Consider the following 17,048-nt stretch of genomic DNA (forward strand, 5'->3'; position numbering starts at 1 on the left):
TACGTTATATAAGCAGCAGCTTAAACTCATGAGAACCTACTTGCAAATTATCTGTGTTGAAGGCGTCTTTTTGTCTTGCTGACTGCTGAAGGATGATTACCCGTGCAGGCAACGTTTCTGCCAGCACAGGAAGAAAAGGTAAACAGAAGATTGCCATGTACCATGATTGCTAAATTATCTTTGTGAATTGCAGCAATGATTTTTTTTCAGTTGCAAGTACCAATAGTTAAGTAATGCTGGGGAGGGAGCTATTCAAACCTTCATTAGTCCTCCCTGTCTTTGCAGTTACAAGGACTTGGTGGATTTATTGTTGTACTCAAAAGGTTGCTTGAACACAAGGAAGATTAAGCATGTGCAGAGGTGTACCGTACATCACAGTTATACAGTGCTTTATAAAGGGCTTTATGGTTATCTAATGGTGATTTACTATTTTGTTTCTGCAGGGAGGCTGCATGTTGCTTTGTCTCTAGAGGGTTAGGAAATTTTCAGTGGTGGGTTTGCTTAAATTTTTTTTAATCTTTTTTCGGTTGCTGAGATCTGAGTGACACCATCTTATCCCCAGCTCTATCTCTAGGGACCTCAGAATCACACTTGAACTATTTGCTGTTTTTCGTTCCCATGGCCAGTCCAGTTGGAATGAGTATGATTCCTTAGACCTCCAACATTACCGTAAATAGAATTGTTTGCTGATTTCTGCTGGTACATCTGAACATTGCATATTTGTGGAGGCTTAGGAGTGTTGGGGCTTCACAGATACCAATGAACTCAACTTTTGGCCTAATGATTCTTTATTATTTGTGGTATAAATGGGAGCCAGGAACTTGGAGATGAAAATATAACTGTTTATGAAGCTATGAAAATGATTCCACTGGCAGGTAGTAATGAAATCTGGGAGAACATACGGAAAAATAAATGAGCTTATCCAAGTGTTCAAAATAGATTTCTTACGTGTATAATGATGTTCTATTTTCTTTTGTTATTTGTGCAAGCATAGCAGGGAACTAGGTGGTCTTTCAGTGTTTGGCACGTATTTTTTTCTGAACTAATTTGATATCAATAGAGCTGTTTCTGGAAGGCTATTCATTTCAGCAGAAATACATTTTCCTTTACATGCAGTCAGTTGGCACCTGGTGTAAGTGCCGTGGCATTCAGATTGTGTTTCCTTTGGTTCAGTTAATGCAGTGTGTCAGTTGCTTCCTTTTGGTGAAGGAATTTTATATGAAACAGTTACAAAAGAGCTATGAAAAATACTTAAAATACCATATCACAACCTATTTTATAATTTGAAGTTTTGCAACAGGGAGCCTTAACCCGATGTAAGTGTTGCTTTTGAATGAGTAGCACAAGGCAGCCACTGCCGCCTCCTGCTGTGCCCCGCAGTGACACTGCAGAGGTGGTGCTGCTCAGCACCTGACGGGGCCTTGACAGCTCTGAAAACAAATTATAAACCAGCTTGTCGCACCTCCATAAACATTTATTAGAGTGGCAAGAGCAAAAAAAGTTAAGATTTACAGGTTTGGGTGGGCTTTATTCCTGTTCAGGGCTGTCCAAGTTGAATTCTTAGTTTGCTTAAAGATTCAGTTGACCCTCACCATTCTGTGTCTTATTAGAGAGAATTAAACAACTCTTGGTTGAATTGAAGCTGAGATGGCCAGTTTGTTTGCAGGAAGACTCTGAAATCCTTTGTTGCATTGTAACATATAGAAACTGTAATTGGCGTGTGCACTCTCTAAATACGGGGTTCTGGTGGCTCTCCGGAGCAAGAACGGCATCGCCTAGAAGCACCCTTGCTTAAAGGGATGTGTATCTGCAGGCCATTCAAATGGAGAACAGCAGTGTGTGGGTAAGTGGTAGGGTATTGCAGATGTGCCATGAGGTAGGGAGTAAACTTTTCTAGGTGTCCCATTCCTCAGCATTGTTGACTTGCCATGTGGCCTGAGAGAAGTTGTGTCTCTCCTCTGCTTCGGCCACTCCACCTGCAGCTCCTCTTACTGACAGCTGGGCTTCTACTTACCTACTGATGGCTGACCTCCTGCCGTGGCTGAGGTCCTCCGAATTCAGGGTACTGCTAGTGAAAGTCAAGGAGAGCATTGTTAATTCCAGATGTAAACACTTCAGTGAATGAGGAATTACATTTCTGTTGGCAGCAGTGGGATGTACCAGCCTGGAGGCAGTAAGTGAAATTACAATGATAATATGTTTCAGTACTCTTTCTTTATAGTAGATTACAGGGGGAGAGTTTTTTAATCTTTTTTAAAGTATACTTGCAATGGTTGGATATGCTTTAATCAGTTTTTTATGTGTAGTACAAGAAGCTAGCTCAAATTTAAGAAAATTACTACTAATTCTTCAGACATTTAAAAAAGAAAATCTGATTGATTTTTTTTTTTTAATATCACTTCCCAGAAGAAGATGTCTATGGTCAAGATAGGTCATTCTTCAATTATCACCTTGACATATTTTTTTATTGATAGACTCATCTCTCTGCTCCATTTGCCACTCCTCTGAAGTTTTATCAGTATATAGAGTGCTTGCAATTTATATCATGTTTTAGAAGAAAAAAATTCTGTTAATAAACAATATATCCTTTTTTTAGTGCTACTTAGCTGTCTGTAGCAAGATTTACTTGCTTGTGGACTTTGTTATTTATGACTGGCACCACACTGGTGTTTACATCTAAGAGCTGCTGTTGCTTCTGCTTCTGCTAGATGTGATCCGTGTTTGAAGGCAGCGGGTGAAACACCACCCAGAGAGGTTCTGGGAGGGGGATAGAGAAGACCCCCACATAGAGGAGAAGCTGAAAAGGGGATGCTAGAGCTACTCCTTTCCAACAGATGCTAACACCAAACTTCAGAATGAGTAAAACTGCAGATGTTTAGCATCCTTTTTGCTAAACAGTGCCTGCAATATATGGGCTTCTAGATATGGTTCTGCAGTGTTCAAGGGCTGCCTCCTGTGATTTCTAGGTGATGCCTAGAAATGGATACCATCAATGTACATGAGTAAGGGTTTGGCTTACCATTAGACATCATCAGACAGAAGGTGTGCCACATTCTGCCAGTATTTCCTACTAAAATTGTAACGTTCTTCAGATTTAATTAGTGGTATCTTTTGATTTTTAAAATCTAATCAGAAAAATAATCTGTGGTTTTACTCCTGTATTCTAGCTTTAAGATTAGCACGAGTTAAATTGAACTTTCCTGTTTACACTGGTATTGCAGCAGTAGACCTGACTAGCCAGCAGGTGTTGAATACCTCTTTAATGCCTCATCTGCAGTTCCAGAATGTTCTCCAGCTTTTACTGGCCCACAGGCTACAATACTGAGCAAGAAAATGCATTGTTTTCTCTTACTGACCTCGGCTTTGACTTCTACCTTTCAGTGACTGTGGGTCGCAGTCAGCATTTTGAAGGGAAGCATGTGGAATACATTGCCACTGAATCACAGGTTGAAGATAAATGCTTAAAGGTAGAGAGATCCCCAATGGGAATTAAACTACTGGAGTGCACCGTTTAATTTTTCATGACCTCTGTGTTTTTCCTGCTGATTCTTCACGTCATGCACCACTGTTCTTTTTATTCTTTTCTTTTTCAGGCACCAGAGCAATGGAGCAGTTATTTCCCGCTGTGGACAGCCTGAGGTCAGTTGGTGGGGCTGGAGGAATGCAGATGATGAACACCTTGTCCAGTCTGTTGCCAAAGCCTGTGCCTCAGATTCGAGGTCCAACAGTAACAAATTAATGAATGGAAATTGTTCCAGAGATTTCTCCAACGGAGGAGACCTCTCTGACGTGGAATTTGGTAAGTTTGTCACTGTTCTTTTTCTGTAAAGGGCAGAGCTTTATATAAAAGCTCTTATATGTACTGTAAGAGATCCAATCCTTTGTATTTAATCAAGCATCCTCCAATTTTTGCATGTGCAATGCATATGCATTGTGGGGCTTGAATGAATCATTGGTGCAAGCAATATCAGAAATATCCTTTTTAGTTACTCATCAGTTTCATATCCTCTTCCCCAGATTCCTCAATCTCTAATGCTTCAGGAGCAGAGAGTTTGGCAATACAGCCTCAGAAGCTTTTGATCTTAGATGCACGATCTTACGCAGCAGCCGTGGCAAATAGAGCCAAAGGTGGTGGCTGTGAGTGCCCAGGTAAGCAATGTTTCTTCTTAGTTTTCTATTAATCAAAAGGATTTGCTCAAATAACACTATACTGATATACTTCAGTAATGCATATTTGACAGGCTGCATGGATCCAAATACTGTTCATCTATTTGAAAGTTCTGGATCGCTGCAGTGATCACACATCCCTTCAAAAGGACAGGTTTAGCTGTTAATTAAGTCTGTTTCTCAGAGCATAAAACCAGCTGGTAACAGTGTTCAGTAAATGCTGAACTGTGTAGAATATGCTGATTAGCTTTCCCTTGCTGAGTCAAATATGTAAACTAGAGTGAGACAAAGGTGTCCAGTGTGCTAAATGTCAAAAAAAACCCTGAACAAACTTGTAAAAATTCACTAACTGTAGAGGACAATAATTTTCTAGAATGGTTCTGCACAGTACAACTTTTCAGCAATTTTTCTGAAGCTGAAACATTTTTCAGCATTTGTGTCATAACCCAAAGCATCTGAAATCCTGATTCATCTTGTATTTGTAATACATTTGCAATTATCACTTTCTGTGTTCTTTGGCATTTGTAAATTGTTGGTATTATAAACAAGATGTTATTTTATGGTCACTATTGGATATGAATGCAGCCTGTTAAAATTCCATGGGTGGAGAGTCTAGAAAAAATTACCAGACAGAAAAACTACAGATAAGATATCAAGACCATATATTCTTGTTCTGGTCTTTGCTGCAGTAGCTGCACCTTGGTATCTAGCTACCAGTAAGAAAAGATTAATTTTCCATTTAACACTTCAAAACTACTAAATAACTCATCATCAGAGAGTAAAAATTCAAAACAGAAAAGCTGAGTATACAAGAATTTTAATTTTCTTCCTATATGTTTGTTCTTGAATTCTTTGTAGAAAATTTCCAAGCAGCTTGTCACCTTCAATAAATTTGACCTGCATTTAGTGCTTCCTTTTTTGCTGATAAGTTTTCTTCAGATATTGCCAAGTTTGCATCATTCTCTCTATAAAAATATCTATGTTGTGCTTTATATATAACATAGTTCAGTAAAAAGACAAAAAAATGTTTGAATTGTCTGATATTGCCAGTCACTTCTGACTGGAGGTACATAGTCTAATCACTAACAGGATGTTCTGGTTTGGGCCAGAATTTGTTGGGCTGATAAACAGTTAAGAAATCAAATAATATAAAACATGCTCTTTAAGAGGCTGCTGCATTTTCTTGTGCAAGTACTCAATACCCCTATTTTTGAATCCTGATGAATTATTTTTTTCTCTTGTGGAAAAGGTCATTTGTCATTTTTGTACAGATAGAAGCATCAGGACAGAGGAAAACTAAATCTAGCAAAGACTATCAATTTTATTATTTTTCTGCATCTTCTTAGGTGCTCCCTCTGAGCAGCAGACCCAGTCTGTACAGAGGCTGCCTGCCCAGCAGAGCGGAGTTGCTTGAGTACATCACATAGCAACGTCTGAAGGCAGGCTCAGCAATTCTGTTGTCTTTTCCTGAGCTTTGAGTGTCTCTCACACGTGTGGTGCTTATTCCTCATAATAGAAAAACTCAGAATGAAGCAACCTTTCAGCCTTTTTGAGTGGTTAGGAAAAGGAGTATATAATTTATATAAAAATACACATTAGTTTACCACGTTTAAGAACATCAGTAATTATCAGTTAAGTATTGTTTATGCTTCACAGTCTCTTCTAATGTTTCTCAGCCTTCTAAAAACATTCTATAACCTCAAGCACGGCAATATCACTATTCCCATAAGTTTGTACTCTCCTTTTTGTAATGTGAAGTGAACACTGAAAATAAATACACAAACTCTTTGCTAACTCTTTCCTGTTTTGCTGTGCTGTGTTGTAATGTCTGGAATACCTACCGAACTCCAAGTACTAGTTTCTCCTTACAGAATATTCGTAAACAGATTATTTCATCTGTCCACACCAACAGTGGTTTGGTTTTATGAAAAAGCTTCTTTTAGAAATTAAACTTAGCTTAGTTTTTAGTTTCTTCCCTCTTTCTTGATATTTCCCTACAGAATATTATCCAAACTGTGAAGTAGTGTTCATGGGGATGGCAAACATTCATTCTATCCGAAAGAGCTTTCAGTCACTGCGTTTGCTCTGCACACAAATGCCAGATCCAGGAAAGTAAGTGGATGTTTGGTGGTTTTTGCCTTTGTTTACGTGTTTCTGCAACTGCATTCTTTTGCTGCTGATTTGTAAACTGAAATTCAGTCTTCTTTCCCTTGGTGACTTTACTGTGTAGTAACACTAAGCTGTATTTTTGAATTTCCATTGAATTTGAGCTGAAAGAAGTCATTGGCTTATTATCATTGAAGTAAACTTATAATCTCAGATCTCATTTTCTACTGTAGTCTTGAGTATTGCTGATACTAGAATGTTACTACTTTCAGATGGGCTTCTAAGTGCTAGCATGTAGGCTTACCTGCTTTCCCAGTTCTTTAATCTTTACAGCTTGGCTCTCCAGAAAATTCTAGTGGTGTTCCATGTACTTCATACATTTATAGTGTCATTTCAGGAGACATGTTTCGTAGCCCTCCAGTGCTATGGGATGACTAACCTCTAATGGCCCACCATCTCAGGAGCTTCTGAGGTTGGGTCTTCACTAGGACACTGTAGTTGCACCAGTTCTTTTTCCCCTACCACTTCCCTGTTTTGAATTTGCTAAGAGTCTTTCATGGTTTCAAAGTAGATCCGGAATGGCCACCCTTGCTAAACTGGATATGCGTATCTTCATAGGGTAGAGATTCTTAAGATACCTTCAGCACACTTTGTAAAGCCTGGCAATAGTTGAGGTACAGGGGATTTCAAAGGCACCTCAGGCTCCACCCTTATACTGAAGCACAGAGTTGTCAGGAGCGTATGGCAGAGTCCCAAGATAGCCAGTGGTGCTGGGACTACTGTGTGATCTGAATCCTCAGCTCAGAGGAAGGGAGACAGCAGAGGCTCCTGAAAGGAATGATTTCCCAGTAGCGCTTACACTGTCTGTTGCTGGTGACTTGTTATGCTCTTGTCTGGGAAAATATTATTTAAGCGGCTTGCAAGTCTTACACAGCAAAGTGCATACCAGAGACTGGCTGTTCCTGAGGTGGATGCATGGCTTTGTTTCTTAGAAATCTGGGAAAGTGTTAACAAAACATAATGAAAAAAATAGGAGCTTTGACTTGATAAATTCAGAGATCCAAACCTGAAAGCTTTTTAAAAGAGCAAAAACTGTCCTCCTTTGTTTTCCTCTAGTTGGTTATCAGCTCTGGAAAGTACCAAATGGCTGCAGCACTTATCTGTGCTTCTGAAATCTGCGTTACTCGTGGTTCACGCTGTGGACCGAGACCAGCGACCAGTCTTGGTTCACTGCTCCGACGGCTGGGACCGAACTCCCCAGATAGTGGCCCTGGCCAAACTGCTGCTAGATCCATATTACAGGACCACAGAGGTTTGTAAACTGTCTGTTAGTGCATGAGGTAGTTCCTGGACTTTGGTCCTTTTCTGAGGAGGTTTGTCTGTAAATTATTTCATTTTTTTCCACTAGAGAGGCCACTAAAGCTAGGAGTTCACAAACAGTAGTCTGCAGATACAGTTACATATAGGTGTAACTATAGTCTGTAATTCAAGAGCAGATTATATTTTCCCCCTTTGCAGTAACTGCACAGTCATGGTCTATGCTTCCACATACTTAGTTTAGGAATATGTAGTACAAAGTGCTACATATTGCAGTTTCCATTACACCATTGCAATTTCTCAGCCAACTATTGAAACAAAGCCCTTCTCTTTTCTAGATTTCCCAACTGCATGTTTTTCCAGTTTCACATTTTCGTTGTCCTCTGTCACTTAGTTATATTTCTTCTGTTTTTTCAGCCTGAGTTTTTTTTTTCCCCCATCACTTTTCAGCATTGTGTGATACGTGATGGCTGGATTCCATCTGCCAGCCCACATGCAAGATGCCTTTGTTGTCTAGAACAGAAGCATATGTCTGAACACTGTTCTATAAACTGCTGCTTAAAGTCTTGGATGCATGAGGACCATAAGTTTAAACTGTAGCTAGCAATGTCTTTTGGATGAAATTGTGGAGATTTCTCAGATCCTTTTTTCACATGTGTTCTAGAAGTTGGCATCCATCAGGTCAAAATATATTGCTCTGCCCTTGGCACTGAACCTCCTCCTGGTCCACTCTGAGTGCTGTCATTGCTGGTCAAAGTGCAGAGTTCTTTTGTACATGCCCTTTGCCCCCCTTCTTATCACCACCGCATCAGAGGAAACCATAAACTGTAGCTGTCCGTACAAGGATTGGAAATGCTTAGGAAAATGAGTCTTTAGCATTGTCACATTTCAGGCTTTTCAACTATCAGCTCTTATTTTTGCTCTAATTACAGCCATTGACTTATTAAGCATGCTCTACAATTTTTCTTTCTGCTAAGAATCAAAACCTTCCTAACCTGTGATGGGGTTTAGGTCCTGTAAGATGAGGTGTTGCATTCAGGTGCTCAGCTAGATACTGTTTTGAAATGTTCTTTGCCCTTTTTGTTTGCATGAGAAATCATGCAAGTCAACCCTTAATCAGTCTTGGTGGCTGTGCTGCATCTGGTGTACACACAGGCAAGCATTGTCTCTGAGCATGGATGAATGTCCTGTTGTGGAGGAATTGTTTTCTTATATGACAGACAGACCTGCCCATCATTTTCAAGGGAGAGCTTTAAAATTGCTTCTCCTGTCCAAATGTTGGTTGCCATGATCCGGATGGTTTTGATCAAGATGAAGTTCCTACTCTCCCCTGTCTGGCCAAGATAGGTCTCATGTCAGGATCTTTCCTGCCACTCACTGAACACTTAACCTGCCTTATTCCCTTTCCTATTCACGTGGGTTTGGGAATTCATATCTGTCCTGGTTTCATTGTGCAGCATTTCAGAACACAGAGGCATTAGGTAAAGCAGTAAAGATAAGTAATGAGGCCAGTGCTGAAGGGAAATAGTAGTGAGGACACAGTAATAAGGTGATTCCCATGAGTCTAAGACCATCTTAGAAAATTGAACTCAAGAGAAATGGGAACTTTTAATCTGTACTTTCATTTCTGCAGGGTTTCCAGGTGCTAGTGGAGACGGAGTGGCTGGATTTTGGCCACAAGTTTGCAGATCGCTGTGGCCATGGTGAGAATTCGGATGACCTAAATGAGCGCTGCCCAGTGTTTTTACAGTGGCTGGACTGCGTCCATCAGCTCCAGAGGCAGTTCCCTTGCTCTTTCGAGTTTAACGAAGCATTCCTTGTGAGTTGTGGCTTGAGAGATTGCTGTTTTATAAACTGCTTCTACAGTACCCAGTGCTAACATACTAGAGAGCCCCAAGGGGTTTTTGATTTTCCCATCTGTGATACGCTACAGCCTGATAAAGGTAACAGGAAAACTGCCCAGATACAGAAGACAAAAGTACTTGTATACTTCATGGGACCTGAGATCTGTTCACTCTTAACACAGAAGCAGGACTGTTAAGGACTTCTTTTAGACTTTAAAGAAACAAATAAATGATACAAATTTAATAGTTACACCTAAGAGGTGCTAAAATAACTCTGGTATAATACATCTGCATACCACGAAAAATATCATAATTACTGGCAATATAAACTTCCCACTACTTTGATCTTGTTTTGACTTGAAGATTCCTCTAAAAACAACCTGCCCTTTAACTTTCCATTCATTTTTGCTGTTTCTTTGCTAAAAATGTTTAGGATAGTCGAGTGATGTCAGGATATTCGAGCTGTGTTTTATTTTCTTTTGAAGTGAACAGCTCTCTTATTAGGAATTTGCCTAGGATGGTCAAAAACGTTCTCAAGGTGAGAAAGCAGGTCTCTGCGAAAGTGGCAGTTGCTGACTGCAGGACTGGTAATCTCAAGAATAAAAGTTTTTATGAAGTGTCTGATCCACTGAGAGATTTAAAGCACATTCCTGTGATTGTGGTTGACTTGAATTACCACTTGCCAGCTCAGCCATGTAACTGAGTATATGTACAGTCCTAGCTTAGCTCAGTTGTGAAATGAGATACATAAGGTTATAACTGGCTTCACAGCACACTGCTAATCTACCAGAGCTGTGTGTGAACATACTCTTAGTATTCTGGCCTTCTTAGAGTAAACCTCTTAATTTATTAGAGTATTGAAGTACTTGTCTTCATTTAAACGTCTGAATAATCCTGTGGAAGTCATTTATATGCTTAAAGTTAAGTTCATATTAAGCTGTTTTGTCAGACTGGGGCCACAGCATGGAGTGAATAATGATCAGAATTTCTGTGCTGCAGTAATGTTTTGTAACCGGTATCATGATTCTCTTTGCCTATCCTACAGGGCTATGAGTTTGAATCAGCAAGACTTCTGTACTTGGTTATGAACAAATATTTTATCTTTATATTTTTTCCTAAATTTTTTTAGTTACGATTTTAAAAGATTCTACTAGGCTTGAATTCTTTTGACATTAGTTTATAAGGAGATATGCAAAAAATGCTGGGTGCATTTCATACCGGTGTTTAGGGAGCGGGCGTACTGCCCTGCAAAGAAAGGATTTGTTGCTTCTTAAGCCTGAATGTTGTTTTTCACATTAAGCTGATGTCTTCTGCCATGTGACAATATTTCTGTTGGTCTGTGCAGGTCAAATTGGTGCAGCACACCTACTCTTGCCTCTTTGGTACATTCCTGTGCAACAACGCGAAAGAGAGAGGAGAAAAACACACTCAGGAACGGACCTGTTCTGTCTGGTCTTTGCTGCGGGCAGCAAACAAAGCCTTCAAAAACCTGCTCTACTCCTCCCAGTCTGAATCTGTATGTATCCTCCATTCCCCACCACCCGGGGAGAGTCCCCTTAGGGGCTCCCAGGTACGATGATCTCAGATGATCTCAGAAGTTCGTACCTTAAGAAAATACCCAAGCTCGTAGCAGTGGGACATCATAATGGCTTAACTGTCACTGGGAATACAGCGTAGGGAGAGGCATTTCCAGAAAAGCGTGCCCAGCTCTCCTCATTGATGTTTACCTTTGAACAGTCTGTTCAGTCTGAGGTTTCAAGTCTTGCATTAAGTTTGGTGATGCTTGAGGAATGTCAGATGCAACCTCAGAAATTTCTCTATGCTGGAAATGTGTTTTCTGTAACTAAACGTTTTGCTTTTTTTGTGTGACACACATTTCAGTGTTTGGCAAGTGGACTTTTCTGGAGAACTAAGCTATGTCAGAGAAGTGTCATAAAATCACATACAAACCTAGACACTGTCTGTCTTCATCTTAAATCTAAACAGAAAAAGGAACACAGATTATTTAGTATATCTTTGTTTCTCTTAATACTTTCCCATTTTCAGTTTGGCTCTTCTGTAGTAATAGCTCACTGAAGCTTCTGGGAAGGGACTTACCTTTTGTATCTTTGATAAAAAAGGCATGTAAGGGATTTAGGGATGTAGTATGGTGGGCATGTGAACAAACAGGCAATCATTGAATGTCATCGTGATTAGGACAACAAAGACTTATAAATATTTAAACTCTTTTTGTTTATAAAAGTATCAGATACCATGAGGTACCTGTAAGGACTATGCAATGTTTTTGCATATGATAGACATGAAAGCCATTTGTTCTTTAGAGTAAAATTAAAACCTGGCTTAGTAGGACAGAGTTTATGCCTACATTTGTTACAAAAAGACTAATTTTATATTCACATCAGCCCTCTGTGGCTCTCTGTCTCCCCTGGATGCTGGACGTGCAGCCTGCACTCAGACTGTGTGCAGATCCCATTTGTCATTGCGACAGGCAATGTCAGAGAGAGCCCTTCAAGACTTTTCAGCCTGACATTGTCATCCTCAGAGTGGATGTGGTAGCCAAAAGCATGAGATATTTCAGATAAATAGGGCTTGTGAGGACTCCTAAAGCTATGGACACTTTCCTGAGAATAGCAGCAGGTTTGCCCAGGAGGAGCTTAGAGAGCGCTTGTGAAGTGGGCAGCGTGGACAGGTCCTGTCCTTGGGCTGCCCTTACGTGCTGTATTCTGCAGTGGAGATGCTGTCTAGGTGACTTGACCTCAGTTCTCAGTAAATACTAAAAGCTGTAGTCTACTGAGCTAATTAGGATAATTTGTCTGTATGTGGGAGTTTTGGTAATTTCCTGTCTTGTATCCACCTTTTTGTGCTTTTACTTCAGTGTTTAAAAGGTGCCTTTGTGATGTAGCCACATTTGTTATAAAACCATAGTCGTTAAAGAGCAGCATCCATCAAAGCAAGCCACCCCCCAGCCCTCCCTCTGCTCAGCAGCGAGGAAACCTGTTTCTCTGCCATTGCCTGCTTTTCCACAAGAAAATTGCCTGGGAAAACAGTAGAATTGATAGAATGAACCAAGGTGTTTTTAAACTGAAACAGAAAGCATATTCCACAGTCAAGGAATCCCTTTTAAGAGCAAGCTGCCTTTTCAACAAAGTATTTCTGCATGTACTTAATTTTTAACATATGAGTGCTTCCATTAAAGACAGGGTTAGCTTTGATGAATTGGAGCCTGTAGGAGGAGGTTATTAGTTCAGCTCTCATATGGCATGGTATAATACAAAGTACAAGGAGATCTCTGCACTGACAATGGGCCACTGAATTCTTCAGCAGTTTAAATTGCCCCAAAGCATTATTAAGGTGTAGATTCACACAGAGCACATTGCAGTAATTCATTCATGAGAAGCTGAAAGCCAGCATTGTTATGCCTCAGCCTCTGTCTCTGAAAGAAAAGATAATTACATATCCAAGTGTAGCTGATTAAAAATGCCAGAGCTGCTCGCTGGCCTTCAGAGTTATCCAGAGATCTAGCAAAGCCTCCCAGCTGCAAACCTGAATTTTAATAAGCCCAGGTTACCACAATCAGATTTGAACACCTCTCTGCATTCTGGAAGTGAGCCGTTTACCATTACTGAACATTGTGTGTTCTCCCTCTCAGGTGCTGTATCCAGTGTGCCATGTGCGTAATTTAATGCTCTGGAGTGCTGTTTACCTGCCATGCTCTTCTCCCTCTACACCTGCTGATGACACCTGTGCCCCATACCCTGTTCCAGGCTCTAGCCCTGAAGATCAGCCTCTGGGCAGGTGAGCCTAGAGCCCAGAAATCCCATCCTGTAAAGTAAGATCAACAGAGAATATTGTGGGATATAAAGAGGAGAATACTTTTGGTGGGAGGGAAGTATTCTTCAGAGGCTTGTGTGTGGGACTGTTTGACCTAGCCAAAAGCAGTCTCTCATTATTTCCATTCTGAAAGCTGTTACATTTCAGAGGTGATAGTGTAACAGAGAGAAGAGTGGCAAGCTCTGGGTGTTGCATAGCCTTGTAGGATTCCTTATGTCCTTGTGGGGTATGAGCTTTCATCTAGTTGTCTTGAATTTGAGTTCTTTTTCTGTGTTGCATAACTATTCCTTTGCTTTTTTGTACAATGATTCTGAGTACATGGTAATTAGGAGGTGTGACCAGACTGTAAGCATTTGTGCTTTGTGGTAAAGGGATTATTCTGGGAATGTTTGAAGTCTGATTGAACATATTTTCCTGATGGCAAACAAAGTACTGAAGCAGCTCTGCACTACAGATGGTCAAAATGTGCTCCCAGATTATACTTCACGGAAGTCCATTAGCTAACAGATTGTTACTGTCTTAATTGGGGGAAGAAGTTTCTAAACCGTAGTAACTAATTCTTTTAAAAAAAAAAAAATCCCCTGACTTGGGATTCTGAATATTTGTACCTTCACAGATTACCAAAGACAAGATCATTTGACAATCTGACGACAGCCTGCGACAGCAGCGTGCCTACAACCAATCGACGTAGCAGTGACCCCAGCCTCAATGAGAAGTGGCAAGAGCACCGTCGGTCTCTGGAGCTGAGCAGCCTCGGTAACCCGGGGGATGATTCCTTTGATGGAGACAGCCTGGGTAAACAAGGCAGGGCTCCAGTCGGAGCAGAACTCTCTGTTGCAGCTGGTGTGGCAGAGGGACAGATGGAGAACATTTTGCAAGAGGCCACTAAAGATGATGTTGGTCTGGAGGAGCACTTAAGGGGTAGCCTAGAGACAGCAGGCAAAGGGGATGACATTGCCCTGGATAAGAAGAGAACTGAAAACCTACATGGGTATGTCAGTGACCTCTGTGAGAAAGCCGAGGCGGATAAAGGTATTGCAATGAACAATCCAGCATCCAATCCACATCCAGTTTCACAAGGTGTTTCTGAGCTTAAAGGACTCCAGGATGAGCATACTGATCTCAGTAACACCATCCAGAAGTTACCTCAGGCAAAAGGACTACAGACTGCTCCTTTGGAGGGCTTTGTAAATAGGGATGTGCAAAAGAATACGGAGGAAGAAGGTGTTAGCAAACTTGAAGGAGAAGCAGAGAGCCTGTACAATACAGCGCAGGCTGGCCTGCCCTTACCTCTTACAATCCCGCACGAGGCAAGAACATCCAACATTGAAAGTTCTACAGAAACCTTAACAGAGAATGAAGCGAAGCAAGAGCTCATTCCGAAGGGTCCCTGCCATAGACCTCACCTGATCAGCAGCAGTGCTGACGAACTTTCTCGAACTATTGAAAATAGGCCAGAGGGGGAGAGCATGCTAGAACTTCAAAAACTGGGAACAAAACTACACAGGACTTCTGGTAGCAGCAACACACACATCCCGATGCCTTCCCCTTGTGCCTTGCCTTTAGCTGAATGTAAAGATGAGATTGTGTGTAACGGAGAGCTGGAGCCTGAGAACAAGATGACAGAGAAGCCTGCGGGGTTTAGTATCCCCCCGAAATACCATGCGACAAACGGACACTGTGTGAATGGAGAGGACGGTCGGACCAAAGCCTCTCTGAGTCGGCAGGTCTCCACGGCTAGCTGTAGTTCTGCACAGTTTCACTTGAGGAACTTGCACCAAAAATGGATGTTTAGTCATCTTGGTAAGCAGCAGGCAGCCAGCAGCCCAGACCAACCTGCCAGAAGTCACCTGGACGACGATGGGATGCCTGTCTACACTGATGTTATCCAGCAGCGCCTGCGCCAGATAGAAACTGGCCATCAGCAGGAGGTGGAGACCTTGAAGAAGCAAGTGCAAGAGTTGAAGAGCCGGTTGGAGAGCCAGTTCCTGAATAGCTCCTTACGCCTCAATGGCGATTATGGAGATGAAGTGGTAAGTGAAATGGTAATTGGGCCACTGCTGGAAACAGTGGGCTAGTTAGGCACGTTCTGGATCTCACTGTATTCTCAGCTCTTGGTTCATTGGTCAGGCAGTGATTTTTTTGGCCATGCAGGCTTTTGTGAAACTTTCAAGGTCATTCTGAAGAGGTCAAACGACCGAATGAGTACATGGCAGGTGGAAATTAATGATGACTAATATTTTCACTGTACTTCAGTTTGACTGTAAATGTACCAGAGGTTTATTTCAGGATGGGTGTTTCACAGTGTACTCACACGTACCTGGACATACTTAAAACACCCTTGTTTGCCGTATTAAAAAACCCCACATTTGCTTTACTGTTGTTTTCATATATGGGCAGAGATATTTTTCTAAGGATGTGGATGTGTCATGTATTGGGACAGTAGCATAGGACTGATCTCTTGGTGCTTTGCTTGCTCGGGGTAAGAAAGATGCAGCAGTGGCTGCTCTGTTCACTCAAAACCATGAAGTTCAAGCTGTCCCCTTTTCAGATGGCTGGCCTGCTCAAGGCTCATTAACCGGAATAAAGAGCTTTTGTGTGACAGCCTTATGTCAATGAGGGTTTTTTTCTCAATGAATTAAGAATTTTAAGGGAGCTTTAAAACTGTTTGTGCTTTTACTTAAAAGTGTTTAAAGTCATAAAAGTAGAGACTTAAGTTTGAGGCATGATTCAGATATGGTATGTTAATTTCTGTAGTGGTTAAATGATCTATGTAGTTGTGGTTGCAAAAGAAATTTTAAAATCAGAAATTAAATAAGGGTAATTCCAAATTCAAGATCTCAATAGCTGGCAAGTTTTCTATATGTCTCTGTATGTCTTGGGTGGATTTTTAAGTTGCTTCTTCCCTACCTGTTTTTTACCTAATTTCGCCTCCTCTTTTGACTAATAAATAATAATAAAAAAGTCAAAAGAAATACAGTCACTGGCCTTATACTGTTGCTTGAATGTAACACTGACGCAGAGAACAAACAGGAGTCCTGTTCTGTAGAGGCCTTTGAGCACTGAGCAGTTCTGCAGGTTGCTGCATAGCTTAAGGCCCAGTATTATTAGCTAAGTAAAATAAATGAAGAGGGGAGAGCTACCTGGGGAAGCAGGCAGGCACAGGAGGAGGAGGAAAGGGGCATGAAGGGGAAGGTGAAGAGACCTGGAATGTCTGAAACAGAGTTTGTGTCTTCCTGTGGGTTTGAATACTGAGCAGAGCATTGGCCTGTAATTCTTGCTGTTGACAGTAACACCCATCAGAAATTTTCTTTTCCTACATACACATTGTAATGTGTTTTATATGCCTGAAAAATTGGAAAAAAAATTATAGGTTTCCAACTTTTGTTTGTTTAATCTTGTTTAGAAGTGGCAGAGGTGCTGGATAGTCCCAGGTACATTTGAATCCTCAGAGCCTTCTTGGCTGTTCACATTGGAGACACCAGCACTAAGTGCTCCTTTTGGGCATCCATTTCAGCTCGGCGTCATTTCAATTGGCTGTGGCTTCTGTCACTGGCAAAAGCTTGGATTCCTTGGAGAAATTCGGTCTTTGGCTTAATTTATTATACTCCCATTTTTAAAGGGCCTTCACAAACTGCAGCGTAGGGCTGGATGTGAGAGCACGCTGTCCTCTAGAAAATTCACCATTTCTGAGAATTTAATCTCTACTTTCTGTTTGTGCCTTAGCTTGGGAGTAACAGGTTTTCTTCTGGAGCTCCAGAGATGCCCATTCCTCAGGCACAA

At 41.1% G+C, this 17,048-nt stretch overlaps 1 protein-coding gene across 6 annotated transcripts in view; it reads left to right on the forward strand.

Moving 5' to 3' along the window:
• Nucleotides 1-17,048, forward strand: part of MTMR3 (myotubularin related protein 3) — an 85,876-nt gene that overhangs the window by 57,237 nt on the left and 11,591 nt on the right. For all 6 annotated transcript variants that reach the window (XM_074921338.1, XM_074921337.1, XM_074921340.1 and 3 more), the window contains 8 exons: nt 3,594-3,799; nt 4,018-4,149; nt 6,168-6,279; nt 7,390-7,585; nt 9,224-9,409; nt 10,780-10,950; nt 13,084-13,229; nt 13,882-15,298. In XM_074921338.1, coding sequence (XP_074777439.1) covers nt 3,594-3,799; nt 4,018-4,149; nt 6,168-6,279; nt 7,390-7,585; nt 9,224-9,409; nt 10,780-10,950; nt 13,084-13,229; nt 13,882-15,298 — 2,566 coding nt within the window. The remainder of the gene's footprint in view (nt 1-3,593; nt 3,800-4,017; nt 4,150-6,167; nt 6,280-7,389; nt 7,586-9,223; nt 9,410-10,779; nt 10,951-13,083; nt 13,230-13,881; nt 15,299-17,048) is intronic.

The sequence above is a fragment of the Athene noctua genome, chromosome 17, assembly GCF_965140245.1.
Source record: "Athene noctua chromosome 17, bAthNoc1.hap1.1, whole genome shotgun sequence".
Lineage (NCBI taxonomy): Eukaryota > Metazoa > Chordata > Aves > Strigiformes > Strigidae > Athene > Athene noctua.